This window comes from Solanum dulcamara, chromosome 11 (genome assembly GCF_947179165.1).
Source record: "Solanum dulcamara chromosome 11, daSolDulc1.2, whole genome shotgun sequence".
In the NCBI taxonomy this organism is placed as follows: Eukaryota; Viridiplantae; Streptophyta; class Magnoliopsida; order Solanales; family Solanaceae; genus Solanum; species Solanum dulcamara.
The window spans coordinates 46,755,517-46,781,781 of NC_077247.1; the positions used below are offsets into that span (position 1 = coordinate 46,755,517).

A 26,265-nucleotide genomic window follows, 5' to 3' on the forward strand; every position below is an offset into this window, starting at 1 on the left:
GATTTTTCATCAAGATTTATGGAGCTTTTAGGGCATGTAAGGCTAACATAAAATATGGATTGAGTTCTTCCATATGCCACATAGATGTGTTGGATAGAAATTGTGAAAGACTTGAACCCTCCATGAACGTTTTCTTGAATTTTTCTAAAACCCTAGAATACCTTTACATACTATTAATTGATTGATGATCTTCATGACTTGAATTCTTGAACAAATTACTTTTCACATGATATTTCATAAACTGTAGCCATATATATATTGATTGTAAATGATTATGTATATGTATTGATTGTAAATGATTATGTATATGTATTGATTGTAAATAATTATGTATATGTATTGATTGTAAATGATTATGTATATGTATTGATTGGAATGAAAAACACGAATTGGGATAGCTAGGAATGTGAATGACCTAAAATAGGAACATAACTTATTGTTGTCATACAAGTATATCTAACTACTCTTGAAAGATGTGATTGGAACTGATTGGATAGTATGATTTGTTGAAAGGTTTGATTGTGATAAAATTGATAAATTGATAGGGGTCCACATGAGACTTGTCAATATGATTAGATTAAACTGATTGGATAGAGTTTTATGAGCATAGAGTCTTGGGAGGAGTATCGAGCACCGAATTGGGTAAGATTAAGTAATAACTCGAATCCAATAACTACGTCGCCAAACTAGGAGATGATTGGACCGTTAAAGTCAGATGTTTCCCAAATTACTGTCCTGACATGATAGGACTTGATTGATTGTGGATCCATGATTGTTGATTCGTTCCTACCCTGGCAAGGTATGAACGGACGTGACAATAACGTCGGTTTGTTGTACTATCACTGGCTCATAAGTGATAGTTGTCGGATAAGAAAAACTCTTATAATAGTCTTGATAGTACTCCGAGTCGGATTGGAATAGATTGGATTGAGTTGTATATGATTGGTTTTGTCTAAATCATATTCTTGTTTAAACTTAGGACATCTTGATTTAATTGTTCCTTCTTCTGAGTTGAGATTCTGAGTTGATTTGATCCTACCCTGATGCATGTTTCATTTTGCCATTTTACATACTCGTACATTTCACGTACTGACGCCATTTGGCCTACATCGTTTAATGATGCAGAGACATGTATTAAAGATCATCAACAGGCGCACCGTTGAAGATCTATTCACTTCCAGCTAGTTGGTGAGTCCTCCCTGTTTCCGTAGGATATCACATTTATCTTTTCAACTTTGAGTTTGTTTTCCTTTATTTTGATTTGTGGTAGTCATGAACTTGTCATTGACATCTCTTGGATTGTTGATAGAGGCTTCATAGATTAGAGTTTGGATAATGTTGATTTGTTTATTTTGACTAGTTTCATTCTTACTTGTTGTTAAATTGGATATGTGGTTGGCCTTTGACCTTATTTATGAATAGAATCCTTGTGAGTTGAGTCTTCCGCTGATAGAATGTGACTGAATGAGAGTGTGATTGGATCAAGTAATTCGCTTGAAGGCCAGCAATGGATTTCGAGTGCCGGCCACGTCTAGAGTACCCTTCCGGGGCGTGACATTAATTCTCTCTTAATTATTGAAATTAATAGTTATTTTGAAACAAATATTTTTAATATATATATTAACTAAAAAAGAACGAGAGAGTATTGAAATTCTTATCTAGTATAATTTGTTTATTACTGCTTTCTGGAGTGGAAAACAAGCATTTATTATATTTTGCACTCCCTTTCGTTCCTGTTTAGTTGTCTATATTTGACTTAGCAATAAATATTAAAATAAATTTATTATATTTTCTTCAATTATTATAAATATTAAAAAATGAATGTATTTAATAATAAGTAAAATAGCTATAAAATAATAGATTTTTTTTTTTCAAATTGAACAAAGTAAAGATGATTAGATGAGTATTTATTTTATAAGTATAATATACAAGTGAAAACGGAGAGAGAAAATATATTCCTATATTTTATTTTTCAGCCTTTTTCTTTACAAATAAAGTACTACAAGTGCATTTAATCCAGAAAACAATTGAAGTTATACTATAAAACAACTAATACCCCACATAAATTATTGATAGCAATAGACAATAGGCAGCCTATAATAGGCTGTAAACTTGCTAAAACTAGTTCCCTTGTGCCTGGAAATTAATAAATCTTTAAAATTCATTTAATGCAACCCAAAGAAAAAAAAATTATATAAATAAATGAATCTTAATTAAGAACGTGGACTTTTTTTTTTGATTAAAATAGATATTATTATATAATTAGCATCAAAACGGCGGTGCAAGTTGTTCCATGGGAAGCCCCTGGTCCAGTATTTGGCCATTACATTGTTTAACGTTTCTTATAAAAGTAGTTCCTGAATTATCTGTAATCAACACTTCGATCGCAAACAGTATAACAAGAAGGTGGACTTGTTATACTGATTACTGAAATAAAGTATCAGTAGAGGATAAAAGAATAAAGTAACATTTTGCTTCTTTTTTTCTTGTTCCTTTTTCGATGAGGGAATAATCCGACTAAGCAATTCCACTAAATTAGAATCTCTGCTTCTAATAATTGATCATAAAACCAAACAAACCAACAACTAAACTCATAATATTCAAAAATGATTTAAGATGTTTAAGATATCTACAGTTTTATCTTTTAAAAGTTAACTAACTTATAGTAGTACCTGATTTAATTTCAACTACTAATCCAAACAGGACGAATCAGTACCACGATTTCTAACTCCTGTAGTCAATGCTGCTAAATTAGGTGTTTTTAATACTCTTGTAAACTATGTGCAAGTAAAGCTAATCAAAAACTGATTCAACCACCTTTTTTTTCTTTAAGCATTTGACATTTTAAATATATTGATCCAACTAATTAGAATTCACATAGATCTCTTTGTTCTGAGGATTTCTTCATTTCATGAGTTTGAATTTGTAAACTTTAAATAAGCGTTGTATCATAAATTTTAAATAGTTTTTACTTTATTTCAAATTTATGGAATAAGAGTTGAAGATAGAGTCGTGTTTGGTTATACTTCTTGTAAAGGAGTGAAGAGAATATTTATTTTGAAATTATGAAGATAGAATTGGAAAACATGTTATAAGTTATTTTTTTTCAAATTTGGAATACAAGTTTTCAAACTGAATTTGAAATTTTCATAATAAAATACGGATTTTAAATAAAATAAAAAATAAATAATGTTTACTATCTCAACTATTCCACCGGATCACCACAATTATTAATGGTATATATCTAGTCTATCAAATAAACAAGTCTGTTAATTAATTGTGCCGACGGAATTACTCCATAGAGAACAATGTACCAAGAGAAAAATAAATTTAACTGCTAAGAGCCAAAACATAATGCCCCACTGTTTCTACACGAAAACTTGATAAATTGATCAAATTCATTCATGATTTTCCAATTCGATGTCAGAAATCAACGTCAATCTTTTTTTTTTCTTTCATCATGTGATCATTTTTACAAGGAATCTCTAGATACCACTTCTCCTCCCACCCCACCACTCCACCCCCACCAAAGCAAAAAAAAAATTAAAAAATATTTTTATGTAGTTGTGGCTTGTATTATATATAGGACAATGTACTAAGCTTGAAGACAAGTTCCTCATTACGTGTTCCCTCCATTATTTCCATACCAAAAAGGCAAAGATGGTTCTGTGGAGCCAATTGGTCATTAAATCATTGGTTTTAGTTAGTAGCATTATTTCTCTGTTGTTACATACTGGCAGAGCAGAGGTTATTGTACAAAATTTGAGTGGCCTTAGTTGGAAAAACAAAGGGTTAGTAAGCAGTAGCAGGTGTAACTTGTTTCAAGGTAGCTGGGCAATTGACCCTTCTTATCCTCTTTATGATTCCTCAACTTGCCCTTTCATTGACCCTGAATTTGATTGCCTAAAATATGGTCGCCCTGATAAGCAATACCTCAAATATGCTTGGAAACCTGATTCTTGTAACTTGCCCAGGTACCCTTTAATGTTCTTCTTCTAACCCTTTTTTTTTTTTTACTTTTTATATTTGCAATATAGACTTACAATATTCCAGGATAAGGCTGCGTACGCATCACTCGGGCCCAGACCCTATCACACCAATTATGTTGTTGTTGTTATTGCAGACTTACAACACATTTTGAAGAAACAGAGAAGCTTTTGCTCTGTTTAATATTGTTTAGTACAACTCCTCTTGTGTGTGTTAGTCGGGGCGTTGTAATAAATTGACAGTCAGCGTAAAAGCTAGTCAATTTATGATATATTTTCATACCGGCCTCAATTAGTTATGTAATGATTTACTAATAGATTATTTTTTTTCTATTTTTTGAGAAATTTAGTTTTGATATCAGCGATTGTGATGTTTTACAGGTTTAATGGAAAGGATTTCTTGAAGAGATGGTCAGGGAAGAAAATAATGTTTATTGGGGACTCATTGAGTTTGAACATGTGGAATTCTCTGGCGTGTATGCTACATGCGTCGGTGCCCAATGCCAAAACTGCAATTTCTCGGACGGAGACACTTTCTTCTGTCACCTTTCAGGTTTACACTCTGTTTTCCTTTATGTGTGTCTCTCTTTGTTTTTGGTTTTCTTGTTATCATTTCTGCTCCTCCCTCCTCGTTTTAGTTTTTAAAAAATTATCTTAAAATAAGTGTCAGTTCAGAAATTTAAAATCAAAATTGACAGCTATTTTTAACTATATACTTAACATTAAGAACTTTAGTGAGAGAAGAAAAAGGGGGAAAGGGAAAGGAAAAAAGAACAATCTTTTGCTATAGTATTTTAACTGTTTTTGATTGGGTGTAAAAAAAAAATTAATCGAAAGTATTTAATGACAGAAATGATTTTTCTAATCATTTGATGATGTTGAATTCAACAATTGTTAAAAGAACATATACGTTACGTTATTATAATTGTAATGGATCATGATGTTGGTTGTTGACTTGTTGGGATAATGATGAAGCGGTGAAAAAAGAGGAATAGCCACTAAACAGGTGGATTCATCATTAATTATTAGGTCACCAGTTTAAAGTCTTAAAATAAAGAATTTTTTATATCGAATATCAAACAATTAGATTAAAATTAAATTTTAAAAAGCAATAACAAAGAGGGCATAGATTTCAGCAGAAATAGACTAATCTTTCTGATTTTGAAAAGTTTATCTTTTAAATAACAAAAAACTTTATAAACTTAGGCATCGTTTTGGTGTGAGAAATAAAAATAAATAGTTCAAAAATAAAATTTTGATCTCTTGTTTGATTATCAAATTTGAAATAACTTATCCCACCATTTATATCATAGTGATGAGATAAGTTATCCTATATACCCGATAGGATAACTTATCTTAAGATAATTAATCCTGGAATAAAATAAAGTATGTTCACAACTAAAACATATCATTGAGATCTCACAAATGAAGTTTGAAAAGAATATATAATATATGTCTATCTTAGAAGTTGTTTCCACCCTCAATATGTTCACAATCATGTATGAATGATGATACTAATTTGTAACTTTATAAAAATGGAAATTAACTTGCTTAGAATAAATTAAATTCTATTGATAATATAAAAAAACTGTATACGTAATTATATACTCCATAATTTAAGGCTCGTCACAAAGCAAAAACACATGCATACACATATATGTGTGTTCTCACGTGCTCTGTCTTGGTTTCCCTCTGTTTTTGTTTTACAATATGAGACTGCAATTAGTACAGGAGACAGATGGAGCTGTTAAGGAAAGAGTTTATTTTCTCCAATTTTATATATTCTGTTTGGCAAATCGTGAAGGAGGAGACAACCAAGATCCAAATAAGATGTAGAACAGGGGATAGAAAAGTTGTTTTTTTTTGTTTTTTTTTTTTGGTGACAGCAATAATTAATATAATACTTCAAACAAAATATGAACATTATTTGAGAACTGTGGTACCCAAAGACCACAGCCAACAAAGGAAAAAAAAGAAAGTTGACTTTTTAGGCTCCCAATAAAAAAACTTCGAAAGGTGACAAAAAGGAATTTTTTTTTTTGCCATGTCTTCAATATCAGTAAACCCGTGAACTAGTGAAAGGCATGCTTAGCCCTTTTCCATATTCTCGAATCTGCTCTAGCCCAATTATTCTTTCTTCTTTTCTTTTTTTAACTAAGGAAAGAGAATGACAATTGAGAATGGCATAAATTGCCTTTATTTTTTTTCTTGCTAGTAATATACTCTTATTTAATACTCCAACATAAAAAATTTATAAGAAATACTAGCTTTATGATGTTTTTTTTTTACACGTCTCTTGAGAAAATATTAGTTAGACAATGTTTTTGACTATTCTTCTGGTGGCAAGCAGCGGTTGCCAGAAGCTATAAACCTCATATCCATCTTCCTTTGTTATCAACCCTTTGAATATGTTCCAAAGGTATAGTTATCGATGTATACCTACTCAATCTTCATATTTATTATCAAGTTGTAATTGTTGCATTTACAAGAAACCATAAGGGCAACAAAAAAGATAGTACAAGAGAAAAAAAATAATAGTTGTGTTACCTGGCCAGAACATTGCCATAATCATTGGTAGGTCCAATCTTTGAAGGCTAGTTTTTATTGCGACTTTTTTGGTTGTCAGAGCATAAGTTCTTCACCTTTGGCCTTAATTATAAGCCACATCTACTAAAAAAAAATCTAACCTAACAATAAAAGGCATAGCTTTGTCATAAAAGCTCTGACAATTTTGTTGCCAACTTGTTACTCATATTTATAGAAAAAAATAAGGGTGTTCCACTATAGTTTTTGATACACTTTCACTTTTTTAGTTGCCTCATACTATCTTTCCCCTGCAGGACTATGGAGTTACTTTATTCCTTTATCGAACAACTTACCTTGTGGATATAGTCAGAGAAAAGATTGGACGGGTATTGAAATTGGATTCCATTCAACAAGGTGATGCTTGGAAAGGAATGGATATGTTAATTTTCAATTCTTGGCATTGGTGGACTCACAAGGGAAATTCTCAACCGTACGATCCGCTTTCTCCCTTTTTTTCTAAAAACACCATATAATAAATCAAATTAAGACATAAAATGATGAAGAGGTGTGAAAAAAACGATAATAATTGAATCATATTTTTGTAGATGGGATTATGTGCAAGATGGTATGAAAGTATCGAAAGATATGGACCGTTTAATGGCATTTTACAAAGGTCTAACTACTTGGGCAAGATGGGTTGATGGAAATGTTGACTCCTCTAAGACCAAAGTCTTCTTCCAAGGCATTTCTCCTACTCATTATATGTAAGCGCTACACTTCTTCGTTTGCTCAATAATCACTCGAATTTAAGTTTCATACATTGACAATTCCAAAATTATTCGTTTGATCAACTAACTCAAAAGTGTGTAATGGTAACCTATATTTGGTCGAACCCTTGAAAAGTGTTGCTGCACCTTTGTTGGATCCTCCAGAAATACATAGCTTCTGAAGGATCCGACACATATTCAACGGTATTTTTGACGAGTCCTAGCAACCATGTAGGTAACCTAGACAAAGTAGATTAAGGTGCAATCATAGTCAGCATATAACTTAAATCCTTCTTACTAACCACTAATTTTCAGTAAACAGAAATGTTTCCCAGTCTTAAGAAGCTCAAAATTCATACTTTGTTCTATCTTGATCAGGGGTCAGGAATGGGGGGCATCAACAAAGAATTGTAATTCAGAGCAAATACCATTAGCAGGATCGACATATCCAGCAGGGACACCAGCATCAGCTATTGTAGTTAACAAAGTACTAAATAGGATGAAGACACCAGTTCACCTCCTCGATATCACGTTTCTCTCCCAGTTAAGGAAAGATGCTCATCCATCAATGTACAGCGGCAATCACCCTGGTGTAGATTGCAGCCACTGGTGTCTCCCTGGACTACCTGATACTTGGAATCAGCTTCTCTACGCATCACTAATTATGTGAGGATGAAAGAACCTCCTCATATAATTTTCTCCTTTTAATCATCTTCCTTTCCACTTAAAAGAACTGTACATTTGTGGATGTGTGTGAAGACCATCAGCTCAAAACAGCGAGCAATCCAGTGCACGTTGCAATCAATGGCGCAGTACTCCTGGACTTCTTAATAATTGGAGCCAGCTTGTTTATGCAGCAGCAGTTCTTCTCTGAAGATGAAGACTTCAGATTAGTTTTAACTGATTATAGTTTGTTTCTTTTCATAGGTGTTGGTCTGTGAAATTAATGATTCAAGGACATACAATAGCTTTTAGATGTAATAAGGTTGCATAGTAGTTTTGTTAATTTCTAGTTACTAGCTTGAAGTTTCCTTTCATTTTATTAAGCAATTACAAATAAAAGCAGAATCTCTCTGCTTATATATATCTGGATTGAGTCCTAATACATGTAAAGGCTTCTTATCCAGATATGGAATTTCATATGTAAGTCAGATTTATGATGCACAACTAAGGGATTTGCAACACTTAGATGAAATTTTCACTATTCAATAACATATTTTGCACGGCCACCAAATGTTAACATTGTTTACACTTACCATATAAGTTGAGAAAGGAACTTTCTTACAGAGTGTGTAAAGAAGAAACATGTACATATGATGGAAACCATAAGTAAAAATAATGAACTTCATTGACTTTCATCTGGTTTGCAGATGAAGTAAAAAAAAATAATAATAAGGAATTGACTTTGAGACAATCGGAGATGAAAGATAAGTTACCAACATGAATAGCAGCATTTACGATGTGAAGATCATCAGTTTATCTTCCGTTTCTTCAACTTCTACACCGCAGGAGGCAGGAGCATATCACTTACCATTTACAACCTTAATATTCATGATTCTTGCACTATCAAACACAAAAACATAACCAACCAAGAACAGGATATGTTTGTTGGTATAGTTCAGAGCTGCTAACATCTTATAGTTGTCAACTGCAACCTGTGATGGAGCAAATTATTTGTACAGTAATTTCTCCATATCAAATCGACTAGTCCCAAAGAAAAGTTTTTCATTCAATTTCAGTTTGATAGCAAAAGGATCACATACCTTTTGTTTTATAAAGTTCGCCGTGAGATCTATGTTGTATGAAACAATGTAAAAATGAGAAGCTATGATCGTAAGGAAAATGTAAGTATATCTCGTACTTAGGAAAGACTGATTTCACTGTTCCGATATCTAAATGATTGTTGAAGAGGCTGAGTGTTATATTCGGTTAAATTATCAAAATACCCCTACACGAAAGAACGCTCGCACAATGCATCATCCGTAACTTTTTCGGCCAATCCAAGGTCGGAATGTCGATCAGGGGGAAAAATCATGTAGGAAAGTGGTCTTGATTGAATTTTAGGCCAATCGGATCAAAAGATAATTTTTTGGGGCAAAATTTCAATTCCAGAGAAGTGCGCAACCAGTCTACGTCGCAGACTTGCTCTCCCGTAGTGCAATTTTTCTCGAAATCAGGCCAGAAATCTTTTTCACAAAACTAAGCCATAAAACGCATTCATCAAATGCGATTTACCCTTTATTCATAAAATGCATTCCTAGAATGCGATTTATGTGTAATTTTTTTCCTATATTTTTCGGTTTCAGTGAGGGCATTCCGATCTTTTCTCCACCCCTCCTATACTTAACATATAACTGATATAGGTCGTTTTCGACCTTATAAGAGTTTCTAAACCCATTTCTTAGGCTTTTTACACATTCAAGCAAAAGAAACTAGGGCTAAGAAGAGGAGAAAGAACTAGGGTTCTCTTTCAAGATTCTTCATCAAGGTAAGTTCTTTTTCATAGATTTCAAGCTTTTCAACCCAAATTCCTTCATATATACATGAATCGCTAAGGAAAATCTTAAATCCTAACCATAGGTTTTCCAAGACAACAAATCCAAGAATTTCAAGAAAGGGTCTCTTGATTGTTCTCTTCAAGTTAAGATTTTTCATCAAGATTTGTGGAGCTTTTAAGGTTTGTAAGGCTATTCATAACTTTGGATTGAGTTCATCCACGCACCGGCCCTACATCTCAATGCAATCGTTACATAGTTGAGTTGAGTTTTAGCCCTAGTTTCTTGAGTTCTTGAATAAATTATAATCCCCATTGCTCATGAGTTGTTTCTTTTGAGATAGTTGTGGGTTTGTCTCGACACCTTCTTGATAGTTGATAAAGGCTTCATAGACATAGACTGAGTAGATTGGAGTTGATGTCCCTTTTGAGTCTGTTTTTGCAAATACTATTATTTATGAGATTGAGTTGGCTTTTAAAATTGTTTACTTAAAAACTATTTCTTTATTGAGTTGTTGAGCTGTTATCCCCTTGAGTGTCTTATTTTGTATATCTAAGTCTTCCGCTGAGTGATTAGACCAAGTGGTTCGCTTGGGGCCAACAAGGGTCTCTTAGTACCGACCACGCCTGGCGTGACTCTAAGGAAACTTCCATATCAATCTGCAGTTTCATCTACTAGAATGAAAAACCAGGCATAGATAATAGATCATGCATGAGCCACATAATCCACCCAACACAGTTGAGCCTTGCTTCCTTTTAAAGAATCCATCTCATAAACTTTAACCACTTTAACGAATAACAAACCTAGCTGAAATGCAACACGATCTTTTAATTATGGTTAGCCATTTATCCCGACTGCAAATAGCATGTTTGGATGGACATCAAGAATGAGTCCAAATAGAGCCTACACCAACACTGAAAGAAAAATCACCTGTGATGTTGAAAATTGAAATATAGCCTTGAGTAGCATTAAATTTATGGACCATGTAAAATCACTATAAATGGAGACATAAAAGTTGCTAGGAACTAGAGATAGAGAGTTATACAAGTTAGACATATTAGTAAAATAAAAATGTGGCAGCTCACTAGGTCACCCTGCACAATGTGCACGGATGCAGCATTTGAAAACATTGTTTCCAGTTCATTTTGATTATGTCCAATTCAACGCAAAAAATTTTCCAAGAGAACCTCATCAAGGAGGAAAGTTGCATTGGTAGCATGGGACAAGCTATGTGTTCCAAAGAAATATGGCGGACTCAACATTAAAAGTAGCAAATTCTGGAATGTGACTTACGATTGGTCAACTGGGTCCATGGTCTCTAACTCTCTATATGAAGAACCAACCTGATATCTGGACACACCACCCTCCATTGGACTGCAGTTGGTACTGGAAGAGTTTGAATGTACTTAAAACTGATACAGTAACATGGTATCTGAATGATCACTATTTGTTGACTCCGGTCTCCGAATGGTACATACTCTGTGGGTATCCATCCCTCAACTGGGGAACTGGGAGGCAATTCAAGAAGGAAGTTGTTGCTGCAGTATGGAGGACTATGGAACTGGAATTTTTTCAGAAATGAAGCAAATAGTAGCTATAATAGTGTCACAAATTAGGAAAGAAGTTACAGAAAGAATTGCAGTAGTACAGGGGTTGAAGAAAGCTGTTAAATGTCGTTTTTTTATTCATCGTTTGTGTAATCTTTTGGTTTGTCTATGGTAATATTTCACATTTATTAACAAAAAAAGAAGAGGAGGAAATTCAGTCATTATTGTTCAGTATATATTCAATCTAGGGAGATCATTTAGATTAAAGAATGCTATGGGCACAAGCTATAATATTTTCTAATCCAAACGGTATCTAACAAGTTAAACAGAGCAATTGTCAGATGATTTGTATTAACATATCACTAATAACAGTTAAATTAGGCTACTTCATTTTCTGCATTACTGCATCAGGTTCTTTCGTCGTTCTGAATGATGAAGTGTACTTTAGAAGGGACCTCTTGTACTATGCTGTCACAAAGTTGTGAGAAAATTTAGTATATCTAGAGGATGAAAAGAACTCAACAATATTTTCTAGCCTCTCTACCAAGTGGAAGTACAACTCCCAATAACATGCAGCATTAGACATCTATGTTAGCTGTTGTAACACACATCTTCAACAACTCCAAGTACAAACAAATTAAAGGAATTTAAGAATAAAAGAGATAAGAAAACGATTTTCAAATTAAAAATGAACAAGTTAATCTTCCAATTTCATTCCCCTAAAATGCCATGATATCACACGTCAAATTAATAGCCATTATATGTTTTTGTTAGAATATATGGTAATATATTTTGATAGATTTGTAACAAATTGTATATATTCTAACAGTTTTCTGTAACTGTTGAAATAGGAAAGTAAAGTACTCCGAGCATAGACGGATTCATGATTTAAAGTTTATTGATTCTTACAACAAACTCAAGTTTGAAAAATCCAATCTTGATTACAAATTAACAAGCAAGTCTAGTAACCAAATAAGTTGCAGGAATAAGTTGTTAATTCCATAAATGTTATCTTAATCCCTGCTACTACTTACTTACAGTAATAATTTTTATGAGTATAATTTTCACTTTAATTACTACGTTGTACAACAATTATTTGGAAATGAAGCGAAGCCAGAAAGTAAAAGTACCCATCTCTTCATCATTGCAAGTTAAGGTTAGATTTATCGTCTTCTCCATCACTTTAGAAAAAGGGGGAAAACAGTGAGAGAGAAATTGTGAAACTTTCTTTTGCTAGCTCTCCTTTCAAAAAAAAAAAAAAGGCACAAAGAAAACGTATCTTCTAGCTTTGGTTTTATGACGAGGAAAGTGAGGAAGATGAGAAAAGAAAAAGGTAAGTAGACGTAAGTTCAAAACTTGAATTTGAAATGGTGGAAGTTAAACTTGAAACTTAAGCATATTTTGAGGAATCGAAATTAACATTTAGCCAATTCTAAGAAAAATGAGAATGTACCTGGATTAATCCAAAGCTCATATCTGTTTTCATATTTATACTTTTTGGTCTATAATTTTTTTCATGTTGAAGCTTGGGCTGGGCTTCTAAGTTATGGTATAAACAGATTAATAAATATAAAAAAAAACTTATGGTTAAGTTATTAGCTGATGGAGAGTCCATTTTCACACGAATTATGAATAAATTAATAAATGCTTATGCATAAAAATGGCTACTGCCATTGGTATATTCACATACACATTGGTGATGTCATTTTTTATACAACAAAAATAACAGCATTCTGAAGCTGAGTTTGCTGCAGATTTTGAATTAGCAAGGTGTAGATCTGCAAACATATTTGTGTTGCTGATTTTGACATTGTATATGGCACGATCTTGCTTTGTCTCTCAGCTCTTGGAATGCCCTCATTGTCTCCACGTCAAAACCACCCGCAAACTTCACAAAAAACATAAACCACAAATTTAATTATTCCTAGTACAAAAAACCATGTGAGAGAATTAATTTGCACCTTTTTTCCCTTTTAGTATTTACCTGATGTACACGAAAGGCGAACCTAACGCCTTGAATTATAAGCTCTTCTTCTTCGGGACCACCACCAACCATTTCTAACTCAGCGGATACCCTCTTCATGTACTTCATAGCTAATTTTACTGATGCCAGCTTGATCTGCAATAATGCAAAAGAAAAAAACACAACTACCTCACGTTATCAACAGGTCCTTCTTTGTGTTATTTCTCAATCAAAGCAGCAGCATGGTACAAAATTTGAGACCACACGGGATGCAAGAAAATGGAAGATTATTAATACAAAGATTTGCCCCACATAACAGTGAAAAACAGGGACACCAGTATTTGTGCAGGCAAGCAGAATGTCTGTGAACGTTGCCTGCTCTTAATTATATAACCTTGCAGGAAAAAGACCAACAGAGATAGTTTCATAGATGCCCATATCACTGTGCAGTAACCCCAAGTGATATGATATGCCCAATAATTGACCTAAAATCTCAGAAGGAAAATATTTTTTTCATTGGCCTCTGCCACGGGTCCCAAACTCAGCTTAGCGGATTACCCGCCACACGAAGGGGTAATGTAGTTCAATTATATTGTGGACAAATTTTATAAGCATTTTTAAATCTTGAAAAGTATGAAAATAAAAGTAAAGAAACAAGTTTTTGCCAATTAGGAAACTTCTTCCTGCTAGAGGCATATTTTAATTTGCCTTTAAAATATGCAGATATATCTTAGTGTGACATTATAAAAAAATAATAGGGAGATTTCTATCTTAGAGTGACATTATAAAAATCATAGGGATCTATGAAAGGTCAACATTAAGAATCTGATTCTTTTTTTTCTACTTACTACCACCAAACACTGGCATAAAAAGGGATGCAGACAAGCAAATATGTTTTGGAGAACAGAGACTTGACATGTGCTCATGCAGGCATGGGCATGTTAATAATGCAGAACTTCCCAATAAATTCTGTCATCTAGTAACACACTAATAGAAAAATACAGAGTATATTTTAACCCATGCTATTTCCTTTGTCTATCCATTATTCATCAGAAACCTCCATGGGTACAGACCAGTAAGACCAAGAACCATCTCAATTATATTGCTTTTCCTCTAGTCATAAAGGAATAGAGAGAGATCTGATACAGTAAATTGGTTTTGAGAAGGAAGTATGAAATCATACCATGAGAAATGAAAATCACATATCGTGTTTACTGGCTTTGCAAAGCAGAGGAAAGTACGAAGAAATTTCGACAGAACTAGCTTCAGTGCTCTATGCATCATTTCCTAGAGCGTTTTGGGAACTGTCCTAGTATTTCCTTTTAATAGTCAGTAAAAAATGGACACGCATCAAAAGGGGTGCCACCAGAAAAATTGGCACACATTGCGGTCACTGGTGAAACTTGAAGACATTTCTATGTGAAACATAAATAGGAAAAGTATATCATCAAACAGCTACTATAGTAGAGATCATGAAGGAGACAAGAGAATTATAAATTACCTGAGTAACAAAACCAGTATCCAGCATCCACTCAATTGGAATTTGAAAGACCTTATATCTCTTTGTAGCTGATTCTCTCATTCTTGACAAATTGTAAATTCCATGCTCTAATCTGTTTTATTGATAACAAGAGACATTAGAATGGTGATCAATCACTACTGTCTACCATATTTCCTTTACAAATGCAAGTTCTCATTAATTAATTTAGAACTTAAATAGTAATAATAGAGCAAATTCGTACTTTTCAAATAAGGCCTGCATCTTCTTAAGAGCTGTGCCACAGGGTTGTCTGGGATTATCACGAAAGGACGATGCCTCAGATTCAAGTTTCTTTAGATCACAATATCCAAATGCAGCTTCTCTCAGTGCATCAGCCTTCTGTTCAGGCCATTCAAAGTGTTTCAGAACAGCCCTTTCATCAACCTGAAAAAACTTCAAGTCATCAGATTGATTGACCAAATATATACAATTTCGCATGTTAGATAATGAAACAAACATTAAATGATATGTAAAGAAAAAGTTTACCAGGTAAGAGAGCTCGTCATCAAGCCATTTTACAAAAGGCACAACATCCTCAATGTCTGTGAATGCAGCATGTTCTACTTCTTTGATCAAAAACCTAATAAAATCTCCTTGTGTCTCAACATCAGTTTTAATCTGCAATAAGGAAGCAAAAGTGGAATAATCAGAAATTAAATAAAACAACTAACATTGAATGAGACTTTACAGTTCTACCTTCTTTAGGCAAACCTCATTAAAATGCCAATTCTGTTTTCTCAGTTCCAAAATTTTAGTCCAATTAAGAATAAATTTTGATTGAGATCTTCAATTATTTTGTGTTTATTGTTAACCGATTAAAGATTTGTAGCACTTTGTATGCAATTATCAAAATTCAACTTTTTGTTCAAATACTAATATCAGATCTGAAACAAAATTTCACTTAAACGCATGAAATCCATAAAGATTGTGATAGCGATTAGTCAATTTATGCAGCATCGAATTGACTAAATTGCCCAGAGTGAGCTGATGGAATTACACCTTTCCTGATTCATAATTGCACTTTACCCCCTTACCTATATTGATTCGAATCTAGAAACTGTCTTATCTTGTAGGATACTTTAGCAAAATTCCAAGAAAAGTGCAATTAGGGTACCAAAAATAGACATTACAGAACTAGTCATTTTCGCAGACAGGAATGCATAAGGTAAATGGTAAAACAGTGATTTAACAAAATAGCAATGGTAGAAAAGACTTACCGCTAGTAAATGCGCCGACCGGTTCTCAATTTCTCCGATCATATCCTTCGCCGACGCTGGGGCATCGGCGGCGGAACCAACTCCGGCACCGGAATCCCTCCGGCAGTCTCTCCGCATTAGAGAGTGATAAAACTCCACTACTTCAGGTATCCGCCTAACATTTGCTTGTAAAGGCTTTAAACCTTTCGGAGGTGGTGGTGGTGGTGGCGGTGGTGGGCCTGTTTTGGACGCTGCTGTAGGTAGTGGTGGTGGTGGCGGCGGCGGCGGTGGAGGAGGATTTGCTGCCATGTTGGGCGCCGGTGCTGGTAGCGGAGGTGGAGGCGGAATGTTAGAAATTTCAGCTAATGCACGTTCAGCTGAATCTGATAATGAACTATACGAAGGAGAAGATGAAGAAGATGATAAAGACGAAGATGATGAGGATGATGGCAATAGTGCCGATGATGGCCGCGGTGGTGGTTTTGGAACTCGAGGAATTCGTGATCTTAAACTCATAATCCCAACCGATATCTCAGCTAGCTCATCTGAATTAGACCTAGAATGTCTAGGCCTTTCACACATTTCCAATGCACTAACAATTTCCTCTTTCACCTCACACTCTGGTTTTGAAGTTAGAGTAATGCTAGGTTGAGTCACGCATTTCCTCAAATACTTGGCGAGGTTAGATTTGTTGTGAGCACCATTTGTTACATCTACAAATCTATGAGGTGATAACTCTTCATTAGCTTTCTTCAGCTCAGAAATTTCAGCTTCCATAGCTTTTATCCTCTCATCAAACCTCCCATTTTGCTTCGATAGCTCAATGTGTAACATCTCTACTTCTTCTCTAAGCCTCTCGTTTTCCACCTCCAAGCATTCAATCATCCGACCTTTCCGTTCGATTTCCGCATCTTTTAGACTGATCTCACTCTCCAACAATGGAAGTATAGCAACTGATTCTTTAAGCAGTTTCTTCTCAAGGAGTTCTGTTTTCAAACGTGACTCTCTTTCACGCAACTCTTCGACTATGCGTAGAAGCTCCGCAACATCCGGTGGACGAGGCTGAACTTGAGCAGAGGAACGGGGGAAGTAAACACCAAAAGAGCGAGAAAACACAGCACCTTTGGATGTTTGCTGTTTTGGGCAGCTGGGTGAAGGAGAAGGAGGCTTAGGAGATAAATCCTGCTTCGATGGCTTTGGATTAGCAGGTGATTTCTGTAAACCCATAGCCACTTTTACTTTGCCTGCAACCATTGTTACATCTAGCACAAAGCTTTGAACTCTCTCTCAAGAATGCTATCTATCCCTTCAAATCTACAAAGAGAAGAGGAATAGGCGAAAATGAGGTCCCTGTCTATCTGCCTGGAAGAAAAGGGTAAAGGAGGGGGTAGAGGGGTAGAGTGAAGATATAATACTGTAAAACGCTGTGTGTGTGTGTTTTTTGTATAGAGGAGAGGGAGGGTATTTCTTTCTTTGTTGAAACTTTGAAATGTGTAAATGATGCAGCAATATCGATGAACGGTCTTCTTTTCTTGGATCCGCTTTTATTTTTTTCCTTTTTTATTTATAGAGAAAAACAATAAATAAGACAAGCATTTTTATCAAAGTTGAAATCATCCACGCGCCCAATTGAATACTTGTACTATTTCATCTTAACCCTAACGAAGGTAAGAGATTAATTGCTCCAACGGTGATAAAAATGCATATCAAATTCAGTAAGAGTCATATGAATTTTTACTTCATTTTAAAGATATATTTTTTATTATTTAATTTATCTTTAAAAATTAGTTAAACTGATTCTAGAAAAGCATAACCTGACAAATTAAAAAAATGGAGGAAGTAACTCCTAAAAATTACATTAAATTAAATTATCCTTAATTAAAATTTGCATATCAGTATAACTACGTATTAATAGAGCTCAATAAACGGACTAATTAATAGAGCTCCAACTAGTCATAGCATTTACTGAAGCAACAGATTAATTATAGGATGGTAACCTTTAAAATTCTCTCCTCAAAATGGTCACCTAACATAGTTCAATATTCAAAATAAAATTTTAAAACATCAAATGGAGGTAAAAAAAAATTAATATTTACCACCATAATTGATCCTATAAAAGAATGTTTGATTTCTACAATGTTGATAAACATAGCTAAAAAGAAAATCATCAAATTTATTTACTTCAAATTTTATTTCAGAACTAAACATATATATATAAATTTCAATATGTTTGCTTATTAAATACTATGGACTGGAAAAATATTTACATACATCACAATGGCCATTAGATCAAAAGTTGGCTATTTCAACACTTGCTGTAGCTCATCAAATATGTGATATGTAAGACACCTTTTATTTATTTAATTTTCGTAAGCTATTCTTTTTTATTTATTTTACATAGAGTTGTGTATGAGAAAGTGTTGATGAAAACTTGAACCGGGGAGTGATCAAGATGGTGGCAATAAACTTCTCGATTTGTACCAAAACAAATACTAACACATTTGAAAATTTCAAATTATGGTGAAGGTACTTCTGAAATTATATGTTGTAGAAAGTTTAAAAAATTGTGATAGTAAGAAGGTGGCGATTAAGTTAGATCAAATACGTGATATCTCTTTATAGAATATATTAGAATTTTTTTTAATATCTGACTTGTGCAACAAATGTGAATTTTGATTAGGTGTTTTTAATCCTAAAATATAAAGAGGCGTTCAAATACTATAAAATTTTGTCTAAAAGAAGAAAATACAAGAGCTTGATAGTGATTTTGCTTGATGATGGTAGCATGTCACACAATTCAAATTTTATGGACATGTTTAACATAACATGCATTGTATATCTTGATGAGAAGTGGTTCATGAAATATTACATATTTAAAAGAGCAAAACAATTATCAGTAAAAGTTATATTTTTAACTGCAATTGCTCGTTCAAAATTTAAATCACATGAATACGAAATCTGCTTAGAAAAAAATTGATGTATTCTCTTTCGTAACACAAGAAATAACTACATGAGCCAATGTCAATAGAGTTGTCGAAACTCTAGAGAGAAAACCAATAACTTTAGTAACAAAGTAGATAGTAATGTCGTATTTAATTGAGAAAGTAAAATTAGCTATCAAAACAAAGCGGTTGAGAAAAGACTAAATAATTATTTAATAAAAGAAAATGTAAAGCAAACGTTCAATATGATGATGAAGAATTTTTTATCGTAGCGACATATATAATATGAGTTTGTTTCATCCGCTTAACGAGTTCAACCATCAAAGTTTCCAAATTTGAACATTTTAAATTTTAAATTTTTCAGAGCAATTCAATTTTCATACGATAAGAAATCACATATAATCATCTATAAGCTTGTTACTATTGTTACGAAATAACACAAAGATTTTTCAAGCAACGCAATGATAGAAATTATGCTAGCAAAAAAATTTCATATTCACATCTTAATAAATTAAAGCAGTGTTGCATACAAAATATTAAGAATTATTTGGTGTGAAGGATAACACCAAATAATTTTGAAATTAAATTATAATGACACTTAAATTGATATTTAATTAACAAGTACGATTAAAAATATAATCATGAATAGACAAAGTCAAATCCTCATATCAATCCTAATATAAATTGGTGTAACCAACAGGCCTAAAATAAATAAGATAAGTATCACTCATTAAAAATGAACTTAAGAAAAGGGAAAGAAGGTATAATGTATTGAACAAAAATATCAAATAAAAACTTGGTAAATTTACTAAAATATAATGGAAATTTATGTGAAGAAATTAGCTAATTGAATTGATCCGCTAGATTTTAAAAAATTTAGCATCACGCGCTGAGTGAGAATGGGATATGTTATTTTATCTATTCTGTCGAATGTTTTATTTTTGCAAAAGAAATAAAATATTCGAGAGTGACTCGGACTCAGAGTAGGAAATGAAAAAATTGTTTCAAACGGTCAGTTTATCAGTACGTGAGAAATAAAATTCTTTTATCGCGATATTTTGGAAGATATCGCGTGATGTTTTTTTTAAAGAGAGGGGTAGTTGGTTTGAATTTTGAGGTTGGTCTCACTCACTTTTCATTAAGATATCTCTTTATTATTTTGACCGTTTCCTTAACAATGTACTTTTTTTATTCTTTGACTCAATTTGGATAAAAAAAAATTGTGTGTGTTTTCACTTATGTTTGGAGTCCATAAAGCTTTGATTAAATTGGATTCGAACTTGAAACTTTTTAATTAAGAGTAAAGGCCTAGGGTATACATTCAGATCTGGAGGCATACCTAATTAACGATAAGAGCAGAGATCTCCTCTCTCCTTCGGACCCTCTACCTCTAACGCACACAAAACCAATCTCATAACTTTTTTTGGAAAGAGAAAACGAGCGAAACGAAGTGGAGCGAGGGGGAGGGAGGATCTACTTGGAACATCGTTCTAAGTTGTCCAATAGGTATAACCCTTGTCTTTGTTCTTTTTTAAATGCTTGAGGGACTTCTTTCAATGTCAATGCTTCGGGTACTACTAGGCACAACACTACATCACTACATCACACCCTATCTTGATAACTTGGATAATCATCTTGGGCATTTGATTAAGTTTTATTGTGAATTTTAAATATATATATATTAATAAATAGTATTTAAAAATAAAATTATTTTTGATTTTTTTGCATAATTTAAAGTGGAAAAAAAGTGGAAAAAAATTTGATTGGTTTTCTAATTTCGAAATTTTATAGCCAAACATATTTTTTGAAGTTTAACTTCAAAAAAAAAAAGATTCATGGCGAAACAACTCCTTAATTCATTTTTACTTATACACTGCTTCTTCAGATTATGCGAAGATCTTGCATCAACATTATTTTAAAATGTCAATTTATATTTTTTTGCTTATAAATTTTTTCAGCCTATAAACTCCTTAAAATCAGTCAAATCAAACAGACACTAACTCTCTTTCTATTCATTAGTGAGAGACTAAAGAGAAAATATTTATCAAGATACTTTGAAGTTTTTTATATTGCTGTTGTCTCAATCTACATGGCGCTCTTTCTTTATTAATTAGTCAATCTAAGAAGAATTACACATTTTTATTAGTATTAGTTTAACTTTAAAATGCATATTTTACTCTTAATAAGATAATTTATTCATACAAATACCTATGGCTTATTTTAATTTGCAATCTTTAAAAGTCTTTTTTCTTCCTTAAACTCCATATCTAATCAAATTAAACACCATCACATAAATTGAGATGAAGAAAACTGTAATTTGAATGAGTCAATTACGTGTATTTAAACTATATTTATTTTAATAATGGATGAGTGGATGTTCCACTAAGGCATGTTTTAAAAATGGATGAGTGGATGTTCCACTAAGGCAAGTTGTCCGCCATCCATTCATTTTCTTCTTATAAATTGTTATTTTGTGGCAATGAAAATGTAAGATACGAACATTGTAATCTGCACTCTCTCTCCCTTTTTCAATCTGCTCCTTTCTATTTTCTCTTACTCTTTTTTTTTTATTTTGCTAAGTTTATTTTATAACACGTTATCATCACAAAGCTCTAATTTTTTTTTCCAGAAAATTAACTTTTATAGCAAATATATCTACTGAAGAAATTTAATTTTAGTTGTCTTTGTTATTTTTTAAATTAATTTTCATCATGTCAAACTTGTCAAAATTGGAGTTTGTGGCACTTGATATTTCTTACAAAAATTATTTATCATGGTTACTTAATGCTGAAATTCACCTTACCGCTAAGGGTCTTGGTGATGCTATTGTCACGCCCCGGGAGGGTACCATAGACGTGGTCGGCACTCGAAAACCATTTTTGGCCTTCAAGCGAACCACTTGGTCCAATCACACTTTCATTCAGTTACACTCTATTAGCGGAAGACTCAAATCATAAGAATACTATTCATAATAAAGCCAAAGGCCAACCACATCTCCATTCAACAACTAGAAAAAATAAAACTAGTCACAACGAAACAATTCAACATCATACACACTCTAGTCTATGAAGCCTCTATCAACAATATAAGATGTGGCAATGACAAATTCATGGCTACCACAAATCAAAATAAAGGAAAACTAACTCAAAGCCGAAAAGATAACTGCGGTATCCTCTGAAAACAAGGAGGACTCACCAACTAGCTGAAAGTGAATAGATCTTCAACGATGCGCCTGTTGATGATCTCTAGTACCTGTCTCTGCTTCATGAAATGATGCAGGCCAAATGGCGTCAGTACGTGGAATGTACGAGTATGTAAAATAGCCGAATAAAACATACATCAAGGTGGAATCAAATCAACTTAGAATCTCAACTCAGAAGAAGGTACAACTCAATCAAGATGTTCTGAGTCTAAACAAAATATAATTTAGACAGGACCAATCACATACAATCCAACCCAATCCATCACAATCCGACTCAGAGTACTATCAAGACCTATATGAGAGTTTCTCTTATCCGACAACCATCACTTATGAGCCAGTGATAGTACAACAAGCCGACGTTGTTGCCACGTCCGTTCATACCTTGCCAGGGTAAGAACGAATCAACAAATCATGGATTCATACCCAATCAAGTCCTATTATATCAGGACAGTAATTTGGAAAATATCTGACTTTAACGGTCTAATCCCTTTCTACGTTTGGCGACAAAGTTATTGAATTCGAGTTATTACTTACTCTTACCCAATTCAGTGCTCGATACTTCTCCCAAGACTCAATGCTCATAAAATTCTATTCAATCAATTCAATCTAATCATATCGACCAGTCTCGTTTGGACTTTTGTCAATTCATCAATTCTATCCCAAATCAAGCCTCTTGACCAATCATATTATCCAATCAACCCCAATCTTATATATTTTTTTTAAAGGCATGTAAAAGACAATGGCCTAGTCTATATCTTTTTTTTTATTTTTTATTTTTAGGAAATCTCAAGAATATTGTTTACTTTACTTTCTATCATCACCTTTGACTAGAAAGAATGTCTTTCCATAGAGGTCTTTTGCCAAACATTATTATTTAATAACTATCCAAGTTGTCTCAAACCAAATCAAACACTTCACGTGAAATTAGGAAATGAATGATAAAGTTTAGCTTTTTCTATATTATTAGAATATATCAAAGTGGAAGTATTATATGAATATACTAATAGGAATATAACTTTTTCTTAAATATAATTTAATTTCATGATGCTAATGGAATTCCATTGAGGCATCAACTCACAGAAATTGGATTCATGCTAACTAAAAGGTTAATCAAATATTGTCCCCATCTTATTTCTAGAAATTTGGATCTGTGAAGGTGTTAAACTAATGAAAACATCCTAACTAACATTTTAGTATTCTTTCTATGTTCCATCATTTGGTAATTGAATTAAACTATAACGTACCAACGGATTCCAAGTTACTGCAAGTTAATTATCTATTGCTAATATAACAAAAATATGTTTAACAACTCATATCAATCAACTCTTAGACATAACAAAATATGTATAACAACTCATATCAATCAAATCTTAGACATAACAAAATATGTATAACAACTCATATCAATCAACTCTTAGACATAACAAAATATGTATAACAACTCATATCAATCAACTCTTAGACATAACAAAATATGTATAACAACTCATATCAATCAACTCATATCAAACATGAAACATTTATCAATTTCTCAACTTATCAATATCAACATAACAAAATCAAGTTAATAGATGTATGAACTCATTAGGACATAAATCTATCAAGAAAATTCAATTCCTATGAAAATTCAATCTCAAAGAAGATGTAGGGCACATGGTGATTTAATCCATGTTTTTAGTAGCCTTACATACCTTAGTGTACATTTTGAAGAAACCTTGATGTTAGGTCTTCAAAGGAAAACTTGAATCCTTGAATTTGAGAGGATTTTATTGGAGATAATTTGAGAGAGAAAGGGATGAAGATTAGGGTTGTTTGGAGAGGCAAGAGACTGAAATTATGATCCAAAACGCGTCCAGTTATGTATATAGATATTAGGTAATTTTACCAAAATATCCCAACAAATTCTGGAAAATCGGCCAAAATTCACTGCAGGTCCTCTCTGTTCGATCAAGCATAACTTTTGACTCCGAACTCGTAAAAATACAATCTTGGTGGAGTTGGAAAAAAGACTCAAAGACCTTTAATTTGATGGTTATGGGACACCCAATTCGTTATATTTTAGGAGATATGGTCATTTGAATTTGACCCTTATACTAACTCATTCGGAAACTTAGCCCAAAGGAATTCTTTGGACTTGGCTTGATTTTTGGGATCCCTTATGACTCTAAATCACATATAATATACTTTAAATACTTATGAATCAATCATAGATCATATATACAATTTCAAGCCTTCGAGTTCGATCTTATACGTACATGAAGAATGGTCCAAATCTTAGTAAGAAAAAAGTTAGGGTGTTACAGCTATAATCGAAGGAAATAAAGCATCAAGTCAGGATAAAGCGAAGGCTATGATATTCCTTCGTCATCATCTAAATGAAAGCATGGAGGTTGAATACTTGACAGTAAAAGATCCACTTGAATTGTGGAAAGATTTAAAAGGGAGGTATGACCACCTTAGGGCAACGGTATTGCCAAGGGCTCGTTATGAATAAATGCACTTACGATTTCAAAATTTTAAAATTATAATTGAGTATAATTCTATTGTATTTACAATAACTTTCCAATTAAAATTATGTAGGGAAACTATAAATGATGAGGACATATTGGAAAAGACATTAACTACTTTTCATGCCTTTAATGTGATATTGCAGCAGCAATATCGTGAAAAAGTTTTTTAAAAATACTCTGAATTGATCTCATGCCTTCTGGTGGCTGAGCAACATAATACTTTTTTAATGAAAAATTATGAAGCCCTTCCCACTGAAACTGCTCCGTTATCGAAAGTAAATGTGGTAGAAGCATAAGTCCAGTCTGAGAGAAGACAAAATAAAAGTCAAGGATACAATAATGTGCGTGAATATAGCAATGACAGAAGACGATATAATAATCGTCGTGGTGTGGTCAACATAAAAGGGAGAACAATATGAGTTCTCAAAATGGCCCTTCAAGAAGTAATTGACATCGTTGTAGAATGAAAGACCACTAAAAGAACGCTTGAGCATTTTGTAAGACTTTATCAAAATTTCTTCAAAAGAAAGGCAAATAGAGGTGGTTCCTCTTCTTCTAATGCTCAGATAGAGTCACACTTGGCATTTGAAAATAATATTGAGGTAAGAACTCCGCATAATGATAATATTGAAGCAAATTTGATTTGAAGAATGACGATTTTAATGACTTCAATGATTTTACTCATTTGGAGGTTGAAGATTTTTTTAGGAATTATAATTGATGTTTAATTTCATTATATGATTTACAATATGTTGTCATTTTTATATACTTTTGATTATCATATTTTTACGTTGATCTATTTAAAAGAAAAGAAGAAAAAAAGGACTTATGTTATTCTAGCAATATTGTTACTTATTTTATCTCTTTTAATGTATTTTTATTTTATGAAGATAAATAAATGTCTCACTCTTAAATTGGACCTAACATGAGTAATAGAGATATGTGCCTTTTAGATAGTGTTACAACGCACACTATATTAAGAGAAAAGAAATATTTCTCTCATTTGGTTATGAAAGGGGCCAGTGTTAATACAATATCCGGTAGTATAATTGAGGGCTCTGGAAGAGCAGCTTTATCACTACATGGGGAACAATATTGACTATTAATAATGCTTTGTATTATAGTAAGTCTTAAAGAAACTTATTAAGTTTCAAGGCTATTCGACAAAATGACTATCATATTGAGACTGTTAGTGAAGGAAAAATTGATTACCTTTATATTACTATAATAAAAGCAGGAAAAAGATTTGTGCATGAAAAATTACCCGCACTTTCTTATGGGTTATACCACACAAGTATTGATGTGGTTGAATCACATGTCATGGTAAATAAAAGATTTATTGACCACAATGAATTTATCATTTGGCATGACCGGTTGGACCATCCCAGTTATAATATGATGTGTAGAATTATTTAAAATTCATATAGGCACACTTTGAAGAATCAGAAAATTCTTCAATGTAAGGAATTCTCTTGTGTTGCTTGTTTTCAGGAAAAACTGATTATTAAACCATCAGCAACTAAGGTTGGGATTGAATCCCCTGTATTTTTGGAACGTATACAGGGTGATATATGTGGGTCAATTCACCCTT

At 32.9% G+C, this 26,265-nt stretch overlaps 2 protein-coding genes across 2 annotated transcripts; one reads left to right on the forward strand and one right to left on the reverse strand.

Moving 5' to 3' along the window:
• Positions 1 to 3,474: 3,474 nt before the first annotated feature.
• Positions 3,475 to 8,474, forward strand: LOC129872152 (protein trichome birefringence-like 38). The gene is made up of 5 exons (XM_055947031.1): positions 3,475 to 3,974; positions 4,368 to 4,539; positions 6,827 to 7,002; positions 7,118 to 7,276; positions 7,658 to 8,474. Exons 1-5 carry the CDS (start codon positions 3,661 to 3,663, stop codon positions 7,947 to 7,949), a joined length of 1,113 nt encoding a protein of 370 aa, XP_055803006.1. The 5' UTR covers positions 3,475 to 3,660; the 3' UTR covers positions 7,950 to 8,474.
• A 4,473-nt stretch (positions 8,475 to 12,947) lies between these two features.
• Positions 12,948 to 17,552, reverse strand: LOC129874278 (protein CHUP1, chloroplastic). The gene is made up of 6 exons (XM_055949538.1): positions 16,042 to 17,552; positions 15,311 to 15,442; positions 15,027 to 15,208; positions 14,786 to 14,897; positions 13,306 to 13,440; positions 12,948 to 13,209 (listed from the first exon to the last, which is right to left on the reverse strand). Exons 1-6 carry the CDS (start codon positions 17,272 to 17,274, stop codon positions 13,084 to 13,086), a joined length of 1,920 nt encoding a protein of 639 aa, XP_055805513.1. The 5' UTR covers positions 17,275 to 17,552; the 3' UTR covers positions 12,948 to 13,083.
• Positions 17,553 to 26,265: the final 8,713 nt, after the last annotated feature.

Bases quoted from the DNA above. Each gene is read 5' to 3' on its own strand.
- LOC129872152 (XM_055947031.1), top strand. From the start codon at position 3,661: ATGGTTCTGTGGAGCCAATTGGTCATTAAATCATTGGTTTTAGTTAGT. The intron at 3,975-4,367 runs GTACCCTTTAAT...GATGTTTTACAG, and splicing joins GATTCTTGTAACTTGCCCAG to GTTTAATGGAAAGGATTTCT. The intron at 7,003-7,117 runs GTACGATCCGCT...ATATTTTTGTAG, and splicing joins CACAAGGGAAATTCTCAACC to ATGGGATTATGTGCAAGATG.
- LOC129874278 (XM_055949538.1), bottom strand. From the start codon at position 17,274: ATGGTTGCAGGCAAAGTAAAAGTGGCTATGGGTTTACAGAAATCACCT. The intron at 15,209-15,310 runs GTAAACTTTTTC...AAGTTTTTTCAG, and splicing joins ATGACGAGCTCTCTTACCTG to GTTGATGAAAGGGCTGTTCT. The intron at 14,898-15,026 runs GTACGAATTTGC...TCAATAAAACAG, and splicing joins ATGCAGGCCTTATTTGAAAA to ATTAGAGCATGGAATTTACA.